At 27.2% G+C, this 22,583-nt stretch overlaps 13 protein-coding genes across 13 annotated transcripts; 5 read left to right on the top strand and 8 right to left on the bottom strand.

Annotated features, from left to right (window-relative positions):
* Positions 1-166: 166 nt before the first annotated feature.
* Positions 167-2,050, bottom strand: T551_03579 (uncharacterized protein; the record flags this gene model as incomplete). The annotated part of the gene is made up of 11 exons (XM_018375842.1): positions 167-313; positions 389-445; positions 495-579; positions 620-710; positions 750-824; positions 868-943; positions 987-1,090; positions 1,131-1,275; positions 1,321-1,653; positions 1,695-1,799; positions 1,844-2,050. 11 exons carry the CDS (start codon positions 2,048-2,050, stop codon positions 167-169), a joined length of 1,425 nt encoding a protein of 474 aa, XP_018227983.1.
* A 528-nt stretch (positions 2,051-2,578) lies between these two features.
* Positions 2,579-3,662, top strand: T551_03578 (uncharacterized protein; the record flags this gene model as incomplete). The annotated part of the gene is made up of 4 exons (XM_018375841.1): positions 2,579-2,754; positions 2,804-2,851; positions 2,894-2,972; positions 3,015-3,662. The coding sequence occupies 4 exons, from the start codon at positions 2,579-2,581 to the stop codon at positions 3,660-3,662; spliced, it is 951 nt and encodes a 316-aa protein (XP_018227982.1).
* Positions 3,663-3,713: 51 nt separating this feature from the next.
* Positions 3,714-4,676, bottom strand: T551_03577 (proteasome regulatory particle lid subunit RPN12; the record flags this gene model as incomplete). The annotated part of the gene is made up of 4 exons (XM_018375840.1): positions 3,714-3,899; positions 3,941-4,052; positions 4,093-4,468; positions 4,514-4,676. 4 exons carry the CDS (start codon positions 4,674-4,676, stop codon positions 3,714-3,716), a joined length of 837 nt encoding a protein of 278 aa, XP_018227981.1.
* A 226-nt stretch (positions 4,677-4,902) lies between these two features.
* T551_03576 (uncharacterized protein) lies at positions 4,903-5,333 on the top strand (the record flags this gene model as incomplete). Its single annotated transcript, XM_018375839.1, has 4 exons — positions 4,903-4,953; positions 5,000-5,108; positions 5,162-5,185; positions 5,227-5,333. 4 exons carry the CDS (start codon positions 4,903-4,905, stop codon positions 5,331-5,333), a joined length of 291 nt encoding a protein of 96 aa, XP_018227980.1.
* An 899-nt stretch (positions 5,334-6,232) lies between these two features.
* T551_03575 (GTP cyclohydrolase II) lies at positions 6,233-7,133 on the bottom strand (the record flags this gene model as incomplete). Its single annotated transcript, XM_018375838.1, has 3 exons — positions 6,233-6,268; positions 6,312-6,591; positions 6,640-7,133. The coding sequence occupies 3 exons, from the start codon at positions 7,131-7,133 to the stop codon at positions 6,233-6,235; spliced, it is 810 nt and encodes a 269-aa protein (XP_018227979.1).
* Positions 7,134-7,732: 599 nt separating this feature from the next.
* On the top strand, positions 7,733-8,827 carry T551_03574 (uncharacterized protein; the record flags this gene model as incomplete). The annotated part of the gene is made up of 5 exons (XM_018375837.1): positions 7,733-7,951; positions 8,011-8,198; positions 8,245-8,348; positions 8,383-8,575; positions 8,620-8,827. 5 exons carry the CDS (start codon positions 7,733-7,735, stop codon positions 8,825-8,827), a joined length of 912 nt encoding a protein of 303 aa, XP_018227978.1.
* Positions 8,828-8,915: 88 nt separating this feature from the next.
* Positions 8,916-10,773, bottom strand: T551_03573 (tubulin gamma chain; the record flags this gene model as incomplete). The annotated part of the gene is made up of 12 exons (XM_018375836.1): positions 8,916-8,978; positions 9,020-9,038; positions 9,098-9,213; positions 9,256-9,417; positions 9,461-9,607; positions 9,648-9,803; positions 9,849-9,935; positions 9,981-10,187; positions 10,233-10,415; positions 10,463-10,516; positions 10,558-10,670; positions 10,725-10,773. 12 exons carry the CDS (start codon positions 10,771-10,773, stop codon positions 8,916-8,918), a joined length of 1,356 nt encoding a protein of 451 aa, XP_018227977.1.
* Positions 10,774-11,072: 299 nt separating this feature from the next.
* On the bottom strand, positions 11,073-13,892 carry T551_03572 (uncharacterized protein; the record flags this gene model as incomplete). Its single annotated transcript, XM_018375835.1, has 8 exons — positions 11,073-11,539; positions 11,581-11,797; positions 11,839-11,928; positions 11,973-12,432; positions 12,479-12,809; positions 12,850-12,920; positions 12,966-13,284; positions 13,328-13,892. The coding sequence occupies 8 exons, from the start codon at positions 13,890-13,892 to the stop codon at positions 11,073-11,075; spliced, it is 2,520 nt and encodes an 839-aa protein (XP_018227976.1).
* Positions 13,893-14,350: 458 nt separating this feature from the next.
* T551_03571 (uncharacterized protein) lies at positions 14,351-14,773 on the top strand (the record flags this gene model as incomplete). Its single annotated transcript, XM_018375834.1, has 1 exon — positions 14,351-14,773. One exon carries the CDS (start codon positions 14,351-14,353, stop codon positions 14,771-14,773), a length of 423 nt encoding a protein of 140 aa, XP_018227975.1.
* A 1,912-nt stretch (positions 14,774-16,685) lies between these two features.
* T551_03570 (uncharacterized protein) lies at positions 16,686-17,579 on the bottom strand (the record flags this gene model as incomplete). The annotated part of the gene is made up of 1 exon (XM_018375833.1): positions 16,686-17,579. The coding sequence occupies one exon, from the start codon at positions 17,577-17,579 to the stop codon at positions 16,686-16,688; it is 894 nt and encodes a 297-aa protein (XP_018227974.1).
* Positions 17,580-17,762: 183 nt separating this feature from the next.
* On the bottom strand, positions 17,763-18,247 carry T551_03569 (ubiquitin-60S ribosomal protein L40; the record flags this gene model as incomplete). The annotated part of the gene is made up of 2 exons (XM_018375832.1): positions 17,763-18,184; positions 18,235-18,247. 2 exons carry the CDS (start codon positions 18,245-18,247, stop codon positions 17,763-17,765), a joined length of 435 nt encoding a protein of 144 aa, XP_018227973.1.
* Positions 18,248-18,446: 199 nt separating this feature from the next.
* T551_03568 (uncharacterized protein) lies at positions 18,447-20,222 on the top strand (the record flags this gene model as incomplete). Its single annotated transcript, XM_018375831.1, has 7 exons — positions 18,447-18,472; positions 18,889-19,211; positions 19,261-19,346; positions 19,385-19,616; positions 19,662-19,760; positions 19,807-19,935; positions 19,981-20,222. The coding sequence occupies 7 exons, from the start codon at positions 18,447-18,449 to the stop codon at positions 20,220-20,222; spliced, it is 1,137 nt and encodes a 378-aa protein (XP_018227972.1).
* Positions 20,223-20,488: 266 nt separating this feature from the next.
* T551_03567 (Zn(2+) transporter YKE4) lies at positions 20,489-22,203 on the bottom strand (the record flags this gene model as incomplete). The annotated part of the gene is made up of 4 exons (XM_018375830.1): positions 20,489-21,427; positions 21,480-21,687; positions 21,731-21,876; positions 21,916-22,203. The coding sequence occupies 4 exons, from the start codon at positions 22,201-22,203 to the stop codon at positions 20,489-20,491; spliced, it is 1,581 nt and encodes a 526-aa protein (XP_018227971.1).
* Between the last annotated feature and the right edge of the window lie 380 nt (positions 22,204-22,583).

The raw sequence follows: 22,583 nt of genomic DNA, 5'->3' as shown, positions 1-22,583 counted from the left end.
GTTAAATCACTAATATATGTTATGAATTATAAATTTTTTAATATAAACTTAAAAAATTTAAATTTATTAAAATGTTTAATATAAAATAAAGGTTAATATTTTCTTTATTTCTTTTTATTAAATATTTTTTAATTATAAATCTTTAATATAAGTAAAAAATGAAGCTCTATCTTATTTTATTTACTATCTTTGTTAAAATGATTTTAGATATATTATCATTTATTTCAACTCCAAATACAAATGATATTCTAGAATAAAGAATCATTTCTGAAAAATAGTCAAGTTCGGAATCAGTAGAATTATATAGATCTAACTAATAAAAGTTAATTTTTTTCTATAAATAATAAATAAAAAATTCCTTGTAATTTTCAAGCAATTGAATTAAAACAGTAGCTGAAAGTATAGGATATAAAAGCTGAGCTGATTCATCTAAAAGTCTAATAATCTATATAATGTAAAAAACTTAAATATTTTTATATAAACTTATTCTATACAAATGAATTATTAAATACTCTTATTTTCTGATTACAATTGGAACATTTAATATTATAATCTAAAGTATTTATAGTTTCTCCACAACTAAAATATTAAAAAGAACTTAATAATAAAGTATTTATACCATTTTCCAATAAAAATTTTATTAAAAGAACGAAATGCTGAAAGCTTAGCTGTTTTCGTAATAAGAACATTAATAAAACCAATAATAGATTCTAAAATAATTAAAATTAATTTATTAATAATCAGAATACCATTTGGTTTTAAGCGAACTATATTGTCAATTTCTGCAAGAGTATAAAACATAGTAGCAAAAGATGCATTAATAGCTTTAATTAATTACAATAAAATAAATAGTGATATGCTTAATACTTCCGTCTTCAAGAAATGGTAATTTAGATATATTAGATAGTTTATTTTTTATAACATCTGAATATTTCCGAAGTGGCTAATTTAGAATTAATAAGATATTTGGAATTCCAAAATTCGACCTCCATATCTATATCTGGATTTATTTCAATTATAGAATGTTTTTCAAAAGTAAGATATGCTTTCCCATAATAAAATGACAAAGAAATATTTGTAAGCAAAAGCACTTAAATATAAGCCATAATTTACTAAAATTAATAGTATACTCGTATCAAAAGGTTTCCATAAAGTAGCTGATTTTGCATTATTTCCCCATAAAATAAAAATAGCATCATATGTATTATCAAAAACTTTTAGTTCAATTCTATCCGAAGCTCCTTTTTTCATGTTATGATTTCTTAAATTTCCAATCTAAATATTCAATTATTTAGTTACATGATATATCCTTATATTTACTTTTTGAATTGATACCAATACTTTGGGCTTCGAAATAGCTTTATATCCACCACTTACAAAAGTCAATAATGACATCAGTCCTTCTATTGTTCCGTTTTTTTGGATTTTTAAAGGCTTTTTATAATATTTATCTTGATCTTTAAAAACTGAAATATGTGTTGTTTCATTATCATCTGAAACAACAAGATAAAATGGAACTGTTAACACATTCTTGAAGTCAAAATTAAATGCCTTATCCGTATGTTTTTTTATTACAAAAACTGCGCATAATGTGTCAATTGTCAACATATTATGAATTGCTTTTACATTTTTCTTATTCAACCAGTATTTAACCTAATCATCTTAGCTCAAAACATTTATAATTCTACTCAAACTTTTATGACATCTACTTCATCTTTAAGATAAATTATTAATAAACTTCTTTCTGAGTTTTTTTCGATGTTTGTGTGATAAACGTTTACAATTCGTCCTTTTAGTGCCTTACAATATATCAATATGAATAAAACAGACTTTGCATATATACAATTGGGGAAAAAGCTTCAGATAATGCACTTATTGCAACTTCTACATATTTCGTTTTGGGGTACCAATCGTCTTGATAGATTTCAGAATGTTCAGAACGCAAATGTTTCGATTCAAATCCATTTCCACTCTCCCATTTATCATTAGATTGTATTTTTTTGTCGAAAATATCTTTGTAAAATGCTTTTTTTGATGGAAATGGTTCCATTGGATTGCTTAATGATATTTTTAACTATTGAAAATTGAGATTTTAACCATAAAAACTTTAAATAGAAATATTGTTATTAATAATATATCTTCTTAAGCACATTAAATATGTATAAATGTTTTTTCAATTGTATTTTAAGTGTATTTATATTTTTATAAATTTCTATAAATTCATTTGCAGTAACGTTATTCATATCTAAATTTCAGATAAATACGTAATTTGAATATAAATAGCTTTTTTTCTAAATTATATTAATAAATACATTAAATTTATTATATAATTTATAAATTGAATGAATATTAATTGTATAAGTATTTTGGTACAGGTTTTATAAAAATAAGTGATTAAAAAAAAAAAGAATTTTGATTTATTAAAATAATATTTCTATGCATATTGGTTTTTTAATATAAATTTGAATTTTTTAAGGTATATACAGTATTCTACAAAAATACTAATTGTTGGATTTAAAGCTTATAAGGTTTTAATAGGATTTATAATTTAATATTTTAAAAATGTGAATTTTCAAGAATGATAACACCATCAAAATCAAAATATATAGAATATTCGCCATATCCAATTGATGTAGTTCTTTTTTCACCTGTTTATAGAGATTTTTTTGTAGCAGGGTCATATTTTTTGGAAATAAATAATAAAAGAGTAGGGCATTTGTTTCTTTATAAGATTGATGATACCGAAAAAACAATGTAAAAAGCAAAAAATATATTTTCTAAAAAATTAATTGAGGCTTTATAGAAATTTGGTTCAGAATCTCGAATGTGAAGCAATACTTGATATGAAATGGTAATTTTAATATTATTTGGATGTATTTTTAAGAGTTATTAGGATTCCACGTTCTCAAAAAAAACTTATTGTTACTACTTCTATTGGAACTTTGTCTATTTATGAATTATCAGGATCTTATGTAATATGGATTTTTTGTTTTATTTTAGTTGATTAATAATAGCCTGTATTAAACCGTATATGGGTTAGCGAGATTTTTGATCCAAATACTTTAATTTTGTCTATCTCATTATCGAGTATTGATAATCATGGTTTAGTTTCAACTTCTACAGGAGAACTGTGTATTTTTGATCTAAATTTATTTAAAACAACGCAAAAATGGAAAGCACATAATTTAGAATGTTGGACAGCATGTTATAATATTGATTCAACTATTATATTTTCCGGCTCAGACGATTGCACTTTTAAAATCTGGGATACTCGTGAAACTGCAATGCCCTTATTTATAAATACAAAAAGTCATGCAGGAGGTGTAATATCTTTTATTCCATTCGATAAAAAATTAATTACAGGTTCATTTGATGACTATATCAAGCTATTCGACTTACGTGAACCTAATAAGGATGTATGGAAAGAAAATATAGGCAGTGCATGGAGACTTATTAAACAACCTAAAAATCAATCTACAATTCTCGGTTGTTTAATGTATGATGGTGCAAACTTATTTGACTTAGATATTTCAGGGAATGATAAAATAAAAGTAAGGAAAGAATTTAAAGAACATGAAAGTATAGTTTATGCAGGAGATTGGTATAATGAACAAGAAATTATAACATGTAGCTTCTATGATAAAAAAATATGTTTTTGGTAATAAATTTATGCAGTAAAAACCCATAGTTTTATATTTTCGAAAAGAATATTATTACACTATTTGTTCTAATTCTTGTGCATATCCAAGTATTTGTTGAACAAATGTCAGACAAGGTGTATCTGTTTTGATACTACCAAATTTAAGACAATTTGTTTGATCATCTACTAACATTTCATCTACTGATTCTGATGCTGTATCTGGAAAATAAATTCTATTATTTTCTATAAGCCATTCTTTCTATAGAAAGGTTAAATCATTTTTTTAACTTAAAGATATACTTTATGAGAAAACTCTATAATTTCATTTATGTTTGACAAAAATAAAAGTCCAACTGCATTCTGCAAGGGAAGAGATGGGTATGCTTTTTCTAGACAGTTTGCTATTTCGTTTCTAGAACTATTAGTAGATACTTTATATCTTGTAAATATACCTAACCAAGTCCATAATCATATTAACATAAATTTCATACTCCTGTGAGGGACATTCTATTAACATCTTTTGCACACGATCATAAGATCCTTCCATAATACTTTGTTCAAGTTTTATAACCCATGATACATACTTGTCGTTCTCAATCATATCTCTCGGCAAAGTCTCTAAACTTGTATAGAACTCTGCAATACAGTTTTTTGAAAGCAAATTCAGCAAAGAAAGTCCTGTCAACAATGATTGATGCTTTGATAAAGGCAATTTTGAAACAAGCAATGGATCTGAAAAATACGGCTGAAGATGTGATGTATACCGTGCAAAAGCATCCGTATCACACAAACGTAAAGACGTGTAAGCCCCAATTTCAAAAATCTCGCCTTATTCTTCATCAAAAACATATTTTGTCTTCAAATCAAACATACGTGTAAATATCATATCAGTAACTGATCCATGAGCATCAGGAACCAGCAGATTCGCTTCTGAAAGCAATATTTTGAGTTTTGTTAATGTTTCATTGCATTCTTTGTATTTTCCTGCGTTAAAAAGGTTCTTTAGCTCTTGAAATTGTTGTTTTAAATTATTCATTATTTGCAGGAAGTTCGTGCAAACGGAGGACGAAGAGGACGACGTCATAAAAAAAGATATATAAGGATTTTATATTTATAATAAGATATTTGGAATATTTCTTTGGATATACTGTTTTTTTTGTCTATTTTTGAAGCTAAAATTGATTTATTGGAGCAAAACCTTTTTTTTTTTAAAAAATACGGTATAAAAAAGGCCAATTTTGTAATAAGGTTTTTTTGTAGAAATGACACAAACCAAATCGCTATCTTATAGTGAAGATATATTTAATGAGAAGGTTTTTATGAGTTTTATTTGATTTTATTATTATTGTATTTATTCAGTGTCTAATATCTGTTTTTAAACAGTGGGATCTTTGTTTATCGAATGCAGTGATTAAAACTGGAGTGGGTCTTGGTGCAGGTATTGTGGCATCAGTATGTCTGTTTAAACGTGAGTTTTTTATTTTTTTGTATTTTTATAAAGAATGGTTTCTAATAGTTTAGGGAAAATGTGGCCTGTTACATTAGGTAAAAAGTCTCTTGGTAATTTAGGAATTCATATTTTACAGGTTTTGGATTTGGGCTTGGAAAAGCGTATTCAGACTGTGATAGATATTTTAATCCTTATAATATCCCTGGCATGCAAGTTCAAAACCCAAATGCATTTAAGAAATAATCATTTGTTATATAAAATAGTTTTTTGGTAAATTAGGTTTTTTATAGATATGTGCGAATGGTGTTTTTAAAAAAGGAATTTTATTGTTTTTATATGTATATTCTATGTTTTGGAAAAAACGTTTAAATACTTTTAATACTTTAGTTCAAAAAATTAGGCTATGGTTTAAGTTTTATTTTATGAGCTAATGAATTATTTTGAATAAATGTTATGTCTTTTAAACACAAGACGTTTTTTGTTTACTTGATCCTTTATTATCATAAATATGGGTTTAAAAAAAAACTTTTTTTATTGATTTTTCTATGATTTTTAGATACCTTTAAAAATTTAAACCGTTTGTCTAATGTAAATTTTAACTGGTATTAATAAATTTTGATAAAGTATAGAATTTTTTAGGAAAATAATATATTTTGTCTATTAATCTTTTGATATTATAGTAAAAAATTTGTAAATCATAATTTAAAAACAAATAATATTTAGTTAATTATTGAATAGTTTCTGAATATATCTCAAATATGATTATTGTTAGGAGTTATAATTAATTGAATGTAAAAACATGCTATTAAGATTAATAGATTAATAAATTTTAAAATATTTCTAAGGCTTTTAATTGGAAATTTAGATATCTATATTTAATTAGTAAAATGTTTAAAATATCTAAAAAACAAAAAAATATTCTTATATACATTAAAATATATACAGTCTTAATATTTTCATATAATCAAATCAATGAAATATTTTTGAATAGTTAGTCCCTAGATCTAAGTTCTTCAATTTAATAATTATAATATTGTGACAAGTTACAATTTTTTTCATGATAATATTTTTATAAACCTTACAAAACATTATTTTAAAAACAAAATAGCATTAAAAGAAAATAGGTTTTGGTAATATTCATATTATGGTTTTTTTAATAAATGTCCCATTTTTTCAACCTTAATTTATAAGAATTTAAAACATAAACAGCTTTCATAATACCTTGGTTGATAAATATTGTTCTATTTCGGCTATTCCATTTCTGAAACCACTTTTCCAAATTTTTGGGATCATTGGAATACGTTCTATAACATTTAATTCTTTGTGAGGACCTTCAATAGATTTGATTTTATCCGGGTTATTAGTTAAAAGTCTTATATCCTTCAATCCTAAATCTAAGAGAATAGCCGTAGCAATTCCATATGTACGTGCATCTACAGGATGTCTTAAAAAAAGATTAGCTTGTACTGTATCCTTTCCTAAATCCTGAAGATTATACGCCCTTAGTATTCAATTAATAAAACTCATTTATATTGATAATGCACTTTACTTTAATTTCTCTTGTAAACCAATACCGCGTCCTTCTTGACGCAAATATACAATCACACCCTCTCCTTCTAAAGTCATCAATTGTCTTGCTTCTTCAAGTTGTTCTCCACAATCACATCTTACAGACCATGTTGTTTCACCAGTATAACACTCAGAATGAATCCTTACAAGAGGTATCTTTGGAAATAAAGATGATTTATCTTCTACAGACTTTTCTGTAGAGAATCTTCGGCCTGGATAAAGTTTTCCGTTATACGCTCCTCTAATCATCCTATCACTTTCTGTTTCCCCATTTTTGACACGGTGCAAAGATGTACTTTGGATTCTATCTCCAAATACTATAGCAAGATGCTCTTTTTTATCTGTATTATTATGGTACAAATGAAGAAAATGATGAACTCCAGATGCCATTGGAATTCTTGCTCGAACAATACATTCAACTTTCGGTAAAGATGAAGATGCACAGTTTTCTTTGTAAAAATCGTATGAAACCATTGAAAAACTATCATTTATTTTCCGTCAATTATTTTTAAGTATTTCAAATTTTTGATTTAAAATTTTATAGACTTATTTTAACTTTTTTTGATATATTTATGCAAAATAGATAAATTTATATGTCTAAAAATAAGTTACTTATTGATTTTTATGTGTTTTTGCTTTCATTTATTCAACTTTTACAATATTTGAATAAAAAAGTTATTTTTTACGTTGTCGACTGATATCAAAAAAAACGTACAGAATTTTATTAAAATTATATGAATACTAATTTTTAGATATAAAGATCTATTTAAAAATATATGATATTTTTTAATATGAAAAGGATTTAAAAAAGTAAAAAATATCATTAAAAACAGTTTTAACAGTTTTAGATTTTGATTTTTTAAAAAATAGCACTTTTAAAATACTATAAATAAAAAAATGGTTATATTTTAATTGAAAACAGACGGAGATTTTAATATTCTTTCAAAATTCTGTTTAAAATACTTAAATTTAGTGTTTTTGTCATACTGAATCATTTTATACTTCAAAAAAGTTTTTTAAAAAACAATAATTAGTTCTTAAGTGAAAATACAGAAAATAATTTATGAAATAGTATGAAAAGAATTAATAAGCAACCACAGTTCAAGGTATTAAAAAAAATTAAAAAAGAGTCTTTATCACCTTTACAACATAATTATGATTATGAAAATAAAAATGAAAAATCACCTAAACATTGGGAAACAGTATATCATGAAATCAAAAAAATGAGGAAAACTATTGCAGCAAATGCTCCTGTGGATACAATGGGATGTGATGTTGCAGCGGACAAAGATGTTGATCCTAAGATATTTATTTATATTTTTATATTTTTAAAAGTTTCTTATTATTTTAGACTAGTCGTCTACAAACACTTATAAGTCTCATGCTTTCAAGTCAAACAAAAGATACGGCGAATGCAATTGCAATGAGGACCTTAAAACAAAAACTTCCTGGTGGATTAACATTAAAAAGCCTGATAGATGTTGATGAGGAAGTACTTAATGAGTTCATTAGGCCTGTTGGATTTCATAATAGGAAAGCGTAATTTCATAAAAATGTTATCTTCATAGGTTTTAATATTTTTTAGAAAATATATTAAAGAAACAGTTAAAATTCTTGAGAGGGATTATAACGGTGATATTCCATCGACTATTAAGGATCTTGTTGCTCTTCCAGGAGTAGGCAAGAATTGTTAATTTATTATATTAAAGTTAACATAAGTTAGGTTTTAAAATGGCACATCTTTGTCTTTCTTGTGCATGGAACAGAACTGAAGGAATTGGTGTAGATGTTCATGTGCATAGAATTTCAAATCTTCTTGGTTGGGTAAATACAAAAACTCCTGAGCAAACACGATTAAAACTTGAATCATGGTTACCAAGGAAATATTGGAAAGAAATTAATCATTTATTTGTCGGGTATATTAGGTTTATAAAGCAGTTTAGAATTAATTATTTCTTAGTTTTGGACAAACTATATGTTTACCACGTAAAAGAAAATGTTCAGAATGTACTCTTAGTTTTCTAAATTTATGTCCGAGTTCTATAAAAAAAGATGATACATTATTTAATAATTTAAATGAAAATGAAAATAAGCATGATATGTTAAATCAAATAAAGGAAGCAATGGAAAAAGAAAATAAAGTTATAGATGTAGAAGATTTGGCTTAATATATTAATGTTAAATGATAATATTTATTTATATTTTATATTTTGTTTTGGAATATTTTAGAAATCTTTCAAAAAATTTAATATTAAACTAGCCATAGTTCCCGTCAAAATTTAAATAGTCTGCATTTTCACAAGCCTCATATTCATTTATCTAAATAAAATTAAAAATATAATAAAATTATAACCTTTTACCAAATCCTTTACTACTTGTCTAATTAATATTAATATATAATAATAATAATAATTGTTTTTGTATTTGAAATAACTTACCTAGAATCATCAAATTCCTCAAGACCATCCTCAAACATTGACTCTTTTCGATATTGTTCAATATATGCATTTCTTTTACGTAGACGATCATATTGATCTAAATTTCGTCTAAATAACTAGATTTGTTAAAAACCATATATAATTATAAGAAAAAATACAGAAGCTATACTTGTATGGTTTGCTAACATCAATCCACTTACTTTATAAGAAGTTTGAATATATGGTGACTTTTTTGATAATGCTACTTGAATACTTGCAGGTCCCCATGGTATAAAAGTTGCAAGTTTTCTTTCTCTTATCCTTAAAAGAGATTTATGAACCTTATTAATAATTAAAAAAAAGAACTTAAACAAAGAGATTTACATCAGTAGGATCTGCTTCTCCTTGTATAATATTTAAAATCGAAATAAAACAGCTTTTTTTACTAGGAATTACAGATACATGTCTGTTTTTTGGTTGAAGTAACCTTCTCATAACATCAAGAACAGTTGTTTTTCTTACTGTTTTTGCCTAAAATAATAAATAAAAAGCAATAATAACCAAATATTACTTGTTCGACATAATCTCCCATGAATGGTGTATATGATGTCATAAGAAAATGACATCTTGGAGTAGGAATAAGTGAAGCAATTATTGATACAAGATCATTATGCATATAACCTGGATATCTTAAAGTTGCTGTACTAGCAGACATAACTGTAGATACCTAATTACAGTTAATTGGAAAGCTGTTAAACAAATTATAATATACTAATTGATTTGTTTGAGAAAATGAAGCATTTTGTACATGTAAACGGTCAGCAACAATTCTCATTAAAGCTGCATTATCCAAAACAGCCTAAATTACTAAGAAATATAACTGAGCGTAAAGTTGGAACTTTACCACACAATCAGCATTTTGTGAAAGACGTTTCATTGATAATAAACTATTATAAGGTTGTACAACAACATCCGATGTTTGTTGATTTACAGGAAAAACAGAATATGTTTGAATAAGTTTCTTAGGAAACCGATCATTTAATCTTTCTAACAAAAATGACCCAAGACCTGAGCCTGTACCTCCTGCAATAGAATGTAATAATTGAAATCCCTGATAAAATATTCATATAAGCATCAAAAGACAATGAAGAAAGACCTCTAATGAATCACTCCCATCTGCTTCTCTGTCAATCATATCCATAACATCTTCAAAAATTCTCTCTGCAGACGAATATCCTGTAGCCCAGTTGTTTCCTGCTCCTCCTCCTTCTTTAGAAAGAAATATATTTTCTGGATTATATAACTTTGAAAATGGTCCTGAAAGAATACTATTTATAACCTTTATTAGTATTAGTTGTATATACTTTTTTACAATTATAATGTAACTTTTGGTTCTAAATCAACAAGAATTGCACGAGGAACATAACGTGTATCATCTGACTTGTTTTTATTAATATTTTTTCATCTTAAAAAGAACCAACTTGATAAAAAAATACATCTTTTCTATCTCCTCCTTCTGTTGCAAAGTCTTGAAGATTTCCATCTGCACGAATACCATGTTCTAAACACAATTGTTGCCAAAACTGAGATCCAACTAAATAATATTCATTATTACTAGTGTATATAAGTATTTAAAATTGTTTATTACTCTGATTTCCACACTGTCCTGCTTGAATTGTGATAATCTCTCGTGGCATGATGTGTCGATTTAGTTGTCTGAGTTTAACTCTAAAATGAATATAAAGTTTAATAATAACATGTAGTTAAAATACAGGAAAAATGGAGTTTTGTGTATATTTTGGAGGAATGAATGCAAAGATATTTTTTTGTATTAAAATATAAGTAGAACAAAATTATATTTAAGAAAATTCTATAGAAAGATTTAGTAGTAGATCTATTATTTAGATAAACATGAAATATATGTTCCAAAGGTAATAAGATGCAAAAAATGAAAGTATAAGAGCTGGAATTGGCAAAGCTGAGTCTAATCTTAAAATTAATAACCTTCTTTGGTCATTTTTAACAATTTTGTTAAAACCAAAACTTGGCGGTTCTCGCCATTAGCTACAGTATCAGTTCCAGATAAAGTCCATGCATACAGGAGTGCTTTATCGATAATTTCAGAAATATAATTTAGGCTTCCAGTAGGAGTATTATGAGATGAAGTTGATATTGGACTAAACATTGGATATAATTGCAAACCATATGAGTTCCGATCAAGTTCAACATAGAACGAATAAGGTTCAGACAAATATTTTAAAAAACTGTTAACTTTTTTAAAAAATGCTCTGAATTTTTCAAGATTAATTAACTCGGGATCCACATTACGTGGAATCAAAGAAGCTAATGAAGGAAAAACAGATATATTTGCCAGAAAATGTTTCTCATTAGAGTCTTTAGGTACAACGGAGGAAATATATGTCGGAAGATCGGTAATAGATGACATGTCTTCTAAATACAATGCTATTTAAAGTTAAAGGGAATTTTTAATTAGAATTTTTTACTAAAATACGGTATTGTTGTCGATTTTGATTGTGTTAAAATTTTGCGATAAGCCATCATTCCATCTGAATTACATGAAAGATTTTTTAAAGTATCCATGAATACAATATATGATGAAGGCACAGAAGCCCATGTCTGATGAAGAGTTTTAATAGGAGGATCGACTAAAACTTTAGTAATAACAATTGTTGAATGAAAATCATTTAAATTGTATAAATTCTAAAAAAAATCAATATTTATAAAAAATAAAATAGAAAGACCTTTGCTATGTCTATAAACCAACAAATAGTTTTTGCCCTTTTTTCTGGAGAATTTTGCTGAAGAATTTCAACAGCTATCCAATGAGCTAGCTATAACAATAATTAAAAAGAAAATATAATAAATCAATAGTTACCATAGCAGTGCGTCTAACAAAACGATCTATTTTATCAACAAGTTTTTTTCTTCTAGTATCTAAAGTCTCTCTTTTATGCCAATAAAGTTTGATAGTAGCAAAATCAACAGCATCTCTACTTAATATATAATCCATAATAGCAAGGTATTTAGCTACAGTAAAAGGATTTAAAAAAATTAAAGGCAAGTTTCCGATAAGCTTTGATTTTCCTTTAGAAAATTGATAAAAAGAAGCTAGCTCACGTTGAAAATTTAAATGAAAATTACACTTATAAAAAGCTTTCCGTGATTCAAGAAAAGCAAGCTGAGCTTTAAGAATAGATTCACATTGTTCAGCTTCAAAAAAACATCCACAAAATTTCATTTCTTCAATAAACATACAAAGAATTCCATAAGCAATATTATTCCGACAAATATCTTCAGGTTGAATAGCAAGCCATTTTGTTAAAACAGAAGAAATCCTATATTAAAGTTTAAAAATTTGAAAAAAAGCTTATTAAAAATGACCTTGATCGCATAACTTTACCATTTAAATTATGAAAAGAAATTCGAAATTGGTTAATAATTATTTTCAAAAATTGAGTAATAGTACAAAAAAAAGAAAAACTGCGGATTAATAGTTCAATATGATCGTGATCTAGAGTTTTGTTAAGACTTAAAGAACATTGAGCTATTAAACAATCAACTGTTCCTGCGATTAATATATAACGTTTTGAATAATCTTTAATAGTAACCAAAATATCAAACCCCATATCATCTTGAATATGCAAAACAGTATTTTCAGATAAATTAAAAACTTCAGTTGCTGTTTTACAACAACCATGTATTAAATAACATGCTAAAAAATTAAAAAAAAGAATGTATAGAAATAAACATACAATTTTGTTTAAGTCCAAATTTACTATGATTTAGATGGGAAAATCTTCTTAGTTGTAAAAAATTTAGCCATCTACTAAATATAAGAAATAAAAATGAAATTAAGATTTACAAATACCGTTTTTTAGTTCTAGTTTTTTTAGACGTTTTTTTCAATAATGATTCATTTCCATCACTATCACTTTCAAAAACACTGATTTCACTAAAACTTGGACTAATAAGAGTTGGTAATGTTAAAATTGAAGGATTTGTAGATATTGAATATGGCCTATTAAGAGTAATGTTTGGATCAAATCCGTGCTTTGTTGCTTGTCGACGGATCCAGAGTTCACGAAGTGCATAAAGATCTTGCTCAGTAATCATAGAGCGAATTACCAATGAAGGCAATGCTATTGCTTGCACAATAGAAATTGTCGGAAAAACAATAGAAGCCGTCCCTAGATAAATAAATATAAAACTTTAATGAAGTAAGGAACATACCTGGCTTCGTCATCTTTTTAGTAGCTGGAAAGTAAAATGGAAGTGCTGTATATTTGCCAGGTAATTTTGAATTATCACTTTTCTTGTGAAGAGTTTCATTAGAATGAGCAAATTCATGTCTATAAAACGAGTAATCTTGAATATTAGAATTATAGAGTGTAGATGGTAATGAAAAAGACGAAAAACGAACAAGATTCGATGATATTGTATTAAACGGCAGGGAAAAATTGCTAAGACATCCTGTCGAAACAGATCGTTTCAAAATATTTTTTGGTTCCTTTTTTATCTGTTTGTTATAATAATAGGGCCGAAAAAATGCCTGCTTTTTCGACGATTCCATTGTTGAAAGTGATGATCCCATTTCTTCCGTCCCAAATGAAATCCCCTTCTTCAATGGCATTCGATCTTCAAATTGTCGAAAATGTGTTCCCTTTAGAAAACTCATCTTTGATTTCTCATTCTTATAAAATTCAGACCCGTGTGACGGCCTAGAAAACGCTTGTTGCCTTAAATGTTTTTTTTGTTCCAGAATTTCAGTCTTTTCCTTATGTTTTTCTTTCCCCATTCTCTTTCTTTTTCCTTTCTAATAAAATCTTTCTTTTTCACGCAAAACTCGTTCTTTTTTCTTTCTTTTCAACAAATCCCCTTCCTTATTCTTTTCTTTCAAACAGAATTCTTTTTTTAAGTAAATTCCTTTCTTTTTCTTTCTTTTACAAGCAAAAACTCCTTTCAACCAAATTCTCTTTATTTCTTCAATCTGTTCTTTCTATTTATCATTCATTCTCAATAAACACATCAAAAACATATTACCTATATTGTTATATAACTAAATAATCCCGTAAATTCATACCTTACTCCAAAACCACACAATTTTCCTTATTATTCAGCCCGATATTAACCCTTTAAATACCTTTCTTTTAATATATCATCCCAATATATAAAATATCGAAAAACTCACCGTATTTCTCCTCGTTCACTTCAAATACACCTGGTTTTTTGTTGAAGTGTTTTTTATAATTATTAATGGACGTTAAACGATTTCTTGAGCGTCTTGAACGCAATAAACCGAAGATTTATACCGCTGATAAACCTGATCTTGCAAGAATACGTGCAAATGTAATGTATGCACGTAGACTTATACTGCGTGAAGAACAATCTGGAAAACCTATGTGGGCTCAGAAACAACAAATAGACGCTATTTTGGATCAAATAGAAGCACGGAGAGCTGAAATAGAGGCTAAAAAGGCAGATATTGTCGTAAAAGACGAATATCCAGTCGATACGGTCGATAGAAAACAGGAAGAAACTGAGGAAATTTTAATGCAACATCAAGAGATGGCGGATGCGATGACAGAAAAAATGCTGCGTTTGGCACAGGAGATGAAGATGAATGCGCATACAATGGGGGAGATTGCAGAACGGGACAAATGGGTGAGATTTGCTTAATATATGCGTGCTTAAAATAATGAAAAGCAGTTTATTTCATCTACGGGAGATTTGCTGGGGAAGAATATAAGGAGTATGCAGGGGACGAACAAGCGGTTAGAGAAATACAAGAAAACGAGTAAAGGGACGTTTTGGTTGAGTATTTTGAGTGTTGGGGTGGTCTTTATATCATTTTTTGTTGTATTTTTTGTGGTTCATTTAACATAATATGTTGTTGGTAATTTTGCTGGGAATGGATTGTATTAGAGGATTTTGTGTATGGTAGAATGAATGGGATGCAATGGAAATGTTTTTTTATTATTATATGTATAATATATATTGGCTGTTGGAAAAGGTCGAAAAATATACAATTGGTTTTAATGGGATATTTTTGTCTTAGCAGGTACTTGTGGTGGAAGTTTAATAAAATACAATGAAAAACATGGTATGTATATTTTTGTGAATATTTATGAATATTTATATTTGGGATAGTAATTGCTATAAATAGTGGATTCGACGCTAGATGGTAAAATATACATGGTTAAATATTGCAATGAGATTTTTTGTATGTGGATGACAGTTCTTGAAGGGTTTTCAGAATTTTTGGGATGAGGGTATAGTTATAATAAGAAGTTGCATTGATTTCTAGATTGCCAATTTTTGGGCTTTTTATTTTGGCTAAATTTAGACTTTTAAAGTGAAATATTAGCAATATAAGAGTAAAAATATAGGAAAATCTTATTAAGAGTTTGCAAAATAAATAATATAATATATATTTGATTTTTTTATAGGCAATTGTATTCTTGTAAGACAAGTTCTTTTATTTAAAACAAGATTTTTCGGTTATTTGAGCAAGATTATAGAGTATAAAAAAGGCAGTATAGTATTTACAACAATTGTTTTTGTAAAAATTGAAAACTATTGATGGATTATTCATTTTATTAGACGTTTCTGTTAGAGTTATTTGAGCATAAATTAACTTTTTATTTTTTTGAAAAAAGTATTTAAATCTTGCTGAAGAGTGGCGCTTTATACAATAATGTATACTTGTGTATATTTGGAAAAAATGAATAGTTAATTTTTAAAAGTTTATTTATAAAGAACACTTGTAAAAAATATCATTAATATTTGAGCGGAGAAGATACTCGGTCTAAGTTTATTAGTGTTAGTATTTTATTATAAATTTGTTATTTTAATGATATATTATTTGATGTTAAGATATATAGATTATATTAAAAAAAATATATTCTTTAAGAAATAAGGAATATATTCTTAAATTTAATTTCTTTTTTGACGATTTTAGTAATCTTAATTGTTATTAAACATTATTTTTTATTTCTAATTTTAACACATTTCATGATAAACACATATCTATTGTTTTATAATATATAACGTTTGAACTAAAATTGCTACAAATAATGAAAACAGAGAAGGGTCAATAGATTTGGGTTTTACATTAACATATTTTTGGAAAATTAGGAAAGTATTCAAAGCATAAATTTCATTTTATTTACAAAACGTATTATAACAGTTATTTTTATCTAAATGTTCTAATAAGCCTCTTTAAATCTTTCAAAATGTTGCTAAACAAAATACTTTATATTATGTTTAAAATTTTAGTCTATTAATGCAACAATCAAAGTTAAAACTTAAGACTTTCTTGATAACATTTATTTTATTTTTTAACATATAAATATATAGAATAAGGATTGGAATATATTGATAATTGAGTTATATATTCTATTTATTTTATTACGCAATATATTTTTAAAAAATATTTCTATATTAACACCTATCGTAATTAGCAGCTTTTATTTTTTGTCTTTAAAAATATCTATTTAATCACTTATATAGCTTATATCATATAAATCATATTATATAACCTATATTATATATTATGAAAATATATCTTTCATTTTTATTTGTATTTGCATTATATTTCAAGTATATCCCCTGAACACCCTATACATCCACCTGTTTTTCTTAAATCTATTTTACATGTTTTATAGTAGAATTGACTTCCTTGTTTACTTTCTGGTGATGTATTAACAGTATTAAGAGAAATATCCTCAAAACTTAAATAGTCATAACCTTGAGACTGCACTGGATGCTCCATCTTTGGTAGAACCGAGTCTTCTTGAGCACTATATTGTACATTTTTGAGTTTTTCTTCTAAACTTTTAATAACTGCTTCCAATTGGCTTATTCTTTCATGTTCTTTAATCTCTGTTTTTTCTCTCTGTAATACCGTGTTATCCGTATCCACTTTTAATAATATTGTATTTAATTTTTCATTTATTTCAAGATAGCTTCTCTGTAGGAAAGATATTTGTGATTTTAATTCTTTTATTGTGTTTTCCATTATTTCTATTGATTTTCTTACGTCCCATTGTTCATTTGATATATTTGATCCCTTTTCTTCTGATTCCTGCCTAGATTCTATTTCTATTTGTAGATTTTTGTTTTGTTCCTTAGATATTCCAATAGAAGATTTATCATTGCTTAAAGATGGACTAATTTCACTTATTTTCCCCTTATTTTCATCAATATATTCATTTAAAGCTATATCTTCTTGAGTCTGTATTTTTGCTATATTGATTGACTCTTCTTCATTCAAGAATTTTTTACACGTTGAATCTATTTCTTGTGTATCTTCTTGTATATTTTCAGTCAAAATACTTGGAACTGTGCTTTTTGATTCATTTGTTGTATCTACTTGTACCTGTGCTGGCCACTCATGTGGCTGATCTGCACGTATTTTCTTTTTAACCTCATTCATACGCTTCTTTGCTGCTTCTAGCTTCTGCTGGCGAACTTTTGCCTCCATCTTGGCTATAGATGACAGGCAAGTTGTTACTGACAAGTATAACACGTATATCAACGGGCACCACTTGGAACACTTGTTTTAAACACACTTATTCATAGACGATGAAAAAATAAACATCACAAATTAAAAAAACAAGTCCTCAGGACATCCTGTGAACCAATACAAAATAAACTCCAACAACAATTATACTTTGCTTGCTACACACTGTTCTTTTTCTAGCTTTGTCCTATTTCTTTCATGGCTTTGCTGCCGGCACTCCTGCAGCCCTGTACACGCATGGTTCTCAAGCTGCCGATGCCGCCCACAAAAGTGACCTTCACAGAAGTTACAGTCCCCTGCAATCCGCACTGCTGGCGCGTTGCACTCCTTCATTGTACATTTCTGTGGTGCTCCACCACGGAGCCGCAATACAAGGTGAAGAGTCGATTCTTTCTGGATATTGTAATCAGAAAGTGTTCTTCCATCCTCCAACTGCTTTCCAGCAAAGATTAGCCGTTGCTGATCCGGTGGAATCCCTTCTTTATCTTGAATCTTGCTTTTGACATTGTCAATTGTGTCTGACGACTCCACCTCCAAAGTAATCGTTTTTCCTGTAAGTGTTTTCACTGCATAAGAATATTAGTTTTGTTATTTATGTTTTCTTCTGTTTTTTTACCAAAAATTTGCATTTTCTTTTCCCTATGTTAACCCTCTGTATGGATGTCGTTAAAGCTGTCGTTGCAGCTTAATCGCCGCAGTGACCCAACAAAATATCCGAATAGTAAATATACAGGACTAAGTGCGTCTAAAGAGACATCAGAAGCGTCAAATATTCTTGAGTTCGGGTGCACTTGAGTGCAAGAAAAGTGGTACATTATAAGGAAGCAAATGCATAACTCCAAAGCACGTGCTAGGTACAAATGAATGATACAGTCTGTAGAAAATAGTGTTTTATCAGTATATTTTTGAATAATATATAGATTTTGTGTTTTTTGTTTGCTTTTCTGTGTATTTTTCTCTAGTGCTTAGGCTTATAGTGTTGCACTGACGCTAGAGGTGTAGAGAAAATACAAAAATTATAGAAGAAGTAATTAAAATCATGCAGAATTTCTTGAATTTTATGGGATAAGAAGAAAACAGCCTTTTTTTTGTATAAAAAACGCTTTTTGAAAGTATCTTTGAACACTGAGTAGTATATATTCTCGTAACGTCGAGACGGACGAGACGAAGATAAACGACAAGATAAAAGAAGGAAGAAAAAGCAGGAAAAAAGGGAAAATAAAGGGCAAATTAAAGGGTAAAATAAGACAATTTATGAATATCTGATAAGTTCTCAAGAGATACAGGAGGAATTTTGTGTAGGAAGTTGTATAATGGAGTATTTTGAGGCACAACCGGGAGCAAGAAAATTTCCGGCATTTCCAGCGGTAAAAAAACTAGATTTTTTCAGAAAAATAGAGCCTAGTTATATAGAAAAGTCATCTAAAGGAGGAATTCTTACTATTTTATGGTCTATTTTTCTTGTGATTTTTCTTTGGCGGGAAATTGGGATGTATAGGAGAGGAAAAGAAGAACACCAGTTTAATATTGAAAAAGAGGTGATGGAGCACATGAAATTGAACGTGGATATAGTTGTTTTTATGCCGTGTGATGGTGGGTGTGAGGAAAGGATAAATTGATGCTGACAGGAGATGGTATTTAGTAATTGATGTGAATGTAAAAGATGCGACGTCTGAACTGATTTTGGCGGGAGAGACCCTGAAAAAAGAGGGAGTAAGACGAGTGGGGGTGGTTGTTTAGATTCAAGAGTGACAGAAGTGGTTTAGGCACTATTTGAAACGGAATCAATAGACTTTTCAAGCAAACATATTCCACCTATCCAGACGGTAAAGCAGGTCTTTCGGCGACTAAAGGAAGAAGAGCTGAAGCCAAAAGGACATGTGAAGGATGCACCTGCATGCCGTATTTATGGGAGCATCGATATTCATAGAGTACATGGAAATTTTCATATTACAGCACAAGGACATGGTTATGGAATAAAGCATTTAAGTCATGATCGTATGTGTATATATGTATATTTGTTTATTGGAATAATGTGTTTAGAAATGAATTTTACACATATAATTCGTCATTTTTCTTTTGGTAAACACTACTCCAGTATTATTAGTCCTTTAGACAATACTGGAAGAATTACAGATCATAGTAAGTAATTGTTTTACAAATTGTTGATAGATAGTTTAAATGGTAGATTTTTACTTGTTTCAGTACTATATATCTATTATTCCTACCACATATGTAAAAGGTAATAAACGTTTATTAACGAATAAATATTCGGTTAAGGAAAAGTCATCAGAGATAGATTATTATAATGTTCCGGGTAAAATTATATTTCTGTACTTGAGGATTTTCTAATTTAAAGTAGGAATAGTATTTCTTTATGATATTGAACCTATTAGTTTGTTAGTAGTTGAAAAAAGGGATCCGTTTCTTCGTTTTTTGATACGTATTTTTACTATTATTGGTGGTCTTATATTGTTCACTGAATGGTTATACAAATTTACAAATCAATTATCTAAAATTATAAATTATAAAAAAGGATATTTGCATGATAGAACAATGGAGAAACATATTGACGAAAAAAATACAGATAGTACATATCTTTAATAAGGCTATATTAAATTTTATCAATGTATGTTTTAAAAGGACAGTTATTTCAATAATAATTATACATTCAATTATTTGATGAAATTTTTTCAACTTTATGAAATAATAAACATGCATGTAAAACCTAAAAAGATTGCAATCGATTCAATGAGAGCTTTCCACAACTTATAGTTTTGATTTTTTGTCTCTAATAATTGAGGGATAATTCCTACCGTTCCTACATACAAAAAAGTTCCTAGATTGTATTAAAGAAAAGCATACATCATTTATATCTTGCCTGTTATGAAAGGTAAAATAAGATCATTTACAGTAATAGGAACATTAAAAAGATAAAATTCATTATTGAAAATATTTTTGGAAAATTTCTGTACAAATATTCCAGTTAAAGTTCCTAAAAAAGCACCAATAGCTGTAATGAATTGGCATCTTAATGCTTGATATTTTTTAAATCCACTTTGTATAAGAATGGCAAAATCACCAATCTCATGAGGTATTTCATGAAAAAAAATAGCAGTTGTTGTTGTTGCACCAGTTATTGGGGAAATATGAAATGACATAAATAGTGCCAGACCATCTGTAAAATTGTGGAAAAAATCTGCTATAAGATTAAGATAACCAAAAAACGTTATTTTTGAAGTATCTGCAGTTAAAGCGGTTGGTGATTTCTTTTCATTTTTCTTTTCACTAGCTATAATTCTCTTTTTAACATCATTTGAATCACTGGATCTTAAAGATACAGAAGTAGATACTGCTACTGCTTTATCATCTTTTTTATGATTATCTTTATGACAATTATGAAAATGTTTTGAAGATAAGCGCATAATTATATCTATTAGCATAAAACAAATAAATCCAAATAAAATGATAAAGCTAAGAAAAACATTTTTTTGTTCATTAAACAATACTAGATCCATATCATTATGATTTTCTTTACCCAAAAATATTTGAGGAAGAAGGTGTAGGAAAACATCACCAAAAAGAGTGCCAACAGCAAAAGCAACTAAAATATTTAAAAAAAAGGTATTTATATTGTATGGAATAAAAGCTAGTATAAAATTAGGAGGGCCTGAAATATAAAAAGTTGCTAATAGTGAATTAATAGCAGGAGATGATGGAAAAAGAAATTTAAATAATTTGTCCTTTTTTTCTTTATAAGCGTCAAAATATGTTGTGTTGCTTTGAGACACACGTATAGCTAAACATTCCTGTATTTTATATATTAGTATTCTTATAAAATAAAACCATATATAAAAATACATTTAAACGGCTTTTAAATTCATATGCAACGGTCTGAAGATAAGTTAACTTGTCATGTTCATTGGTCCAAGAACATGCTTTTGAAATAGGAAATAAATCTTTGAAAAAATCATTATAGCCATCAATTGGTAGTTTATTAGTTGATGGTTTAGTTTTTCCAGTTCCATTGTTTTTTGAGCTATTATTTTCAGTTGTTTCTACAAAATCTCTAAAATATTTTCAGTATATTTTTAAACTATTGAAGAAATCACTTTATTTTTAAAAATACAGCTAAACTATAGCAGTTTTTAAATATATCTGTAACATTGCGTGAAACAAAATCAAAACAGTAATATTCTGAAAAAAACCCAGTATTTTCTTGTTTAGAACAATTATTTAGAAATGGACAGTAATCATTCTTGAAAATTAGATTTTATACAAAAATTAATATTATTACCTCTAAACTTGCTAATTTCATATCTTCTAGAATAATTTTCTCTTTAAGTTTTTCCCTTTTTTTTTCAAAAGCATCACTACTTTTTATATGTAAATATTTTCTGAAATAATAAGGATTTTTTGGTATTCCTCTATGAATATCATATTTTTTCTTTATAAAATTATCATTTAAAAATAAATCTTCTTCTTTAGCTGATGAAAATGAATCTTCTTCATTAGCTGATGAAAAGGTTAATGCAAAAACAATATATATATATAATTTAATCCAAAAAAAAACAGAAATCTTCATTGAAAAGTTTAGATTTAAGTAACCGATAAAATTTAAAAAATATTTTTTTAAAATTTAAATATCCCTTGTTTTTAATAGAATAATAATGCTTCTATATATGTTTTTTCTTATACAAATTATTCAATTGTTAAATATTTATATTATTAGAATTTAAACACATATATTTTTCAGTTTATTATATATTCAAAAACATTATATAATTAAAAAACGTTCTAAGATGAAATTTAATTTGTATTTTATTTTAAATAAAAACTCAAACATCACTGATAATATTAATAAGACCTCAATTGATTTTAAAAAATAAATACATTATTTTACCAACCTTTTATTAGTACATTAAACATTAATTATATATCAAATTACTAAAACAGTTTATAATA

This window comes from Pneumocystis jirovecii (genome assembly GCF_001477535.1).
Source record: "Pneumocystis jirovecii RU7 chromosome Unknown supercont1.18, whole genome shotgun sequence".
Classification (NCBI taxonomy): Eukaryota; Fungi; Ascomycota; class Pneumocystomycetes; order Pneumocystales; family Pneumocystaceae; genus Pneumocystis; species Pneumocystis jirovecii.
This window is presented reverse-complemented; position numbering and strand designations above follow the sequence as displayed.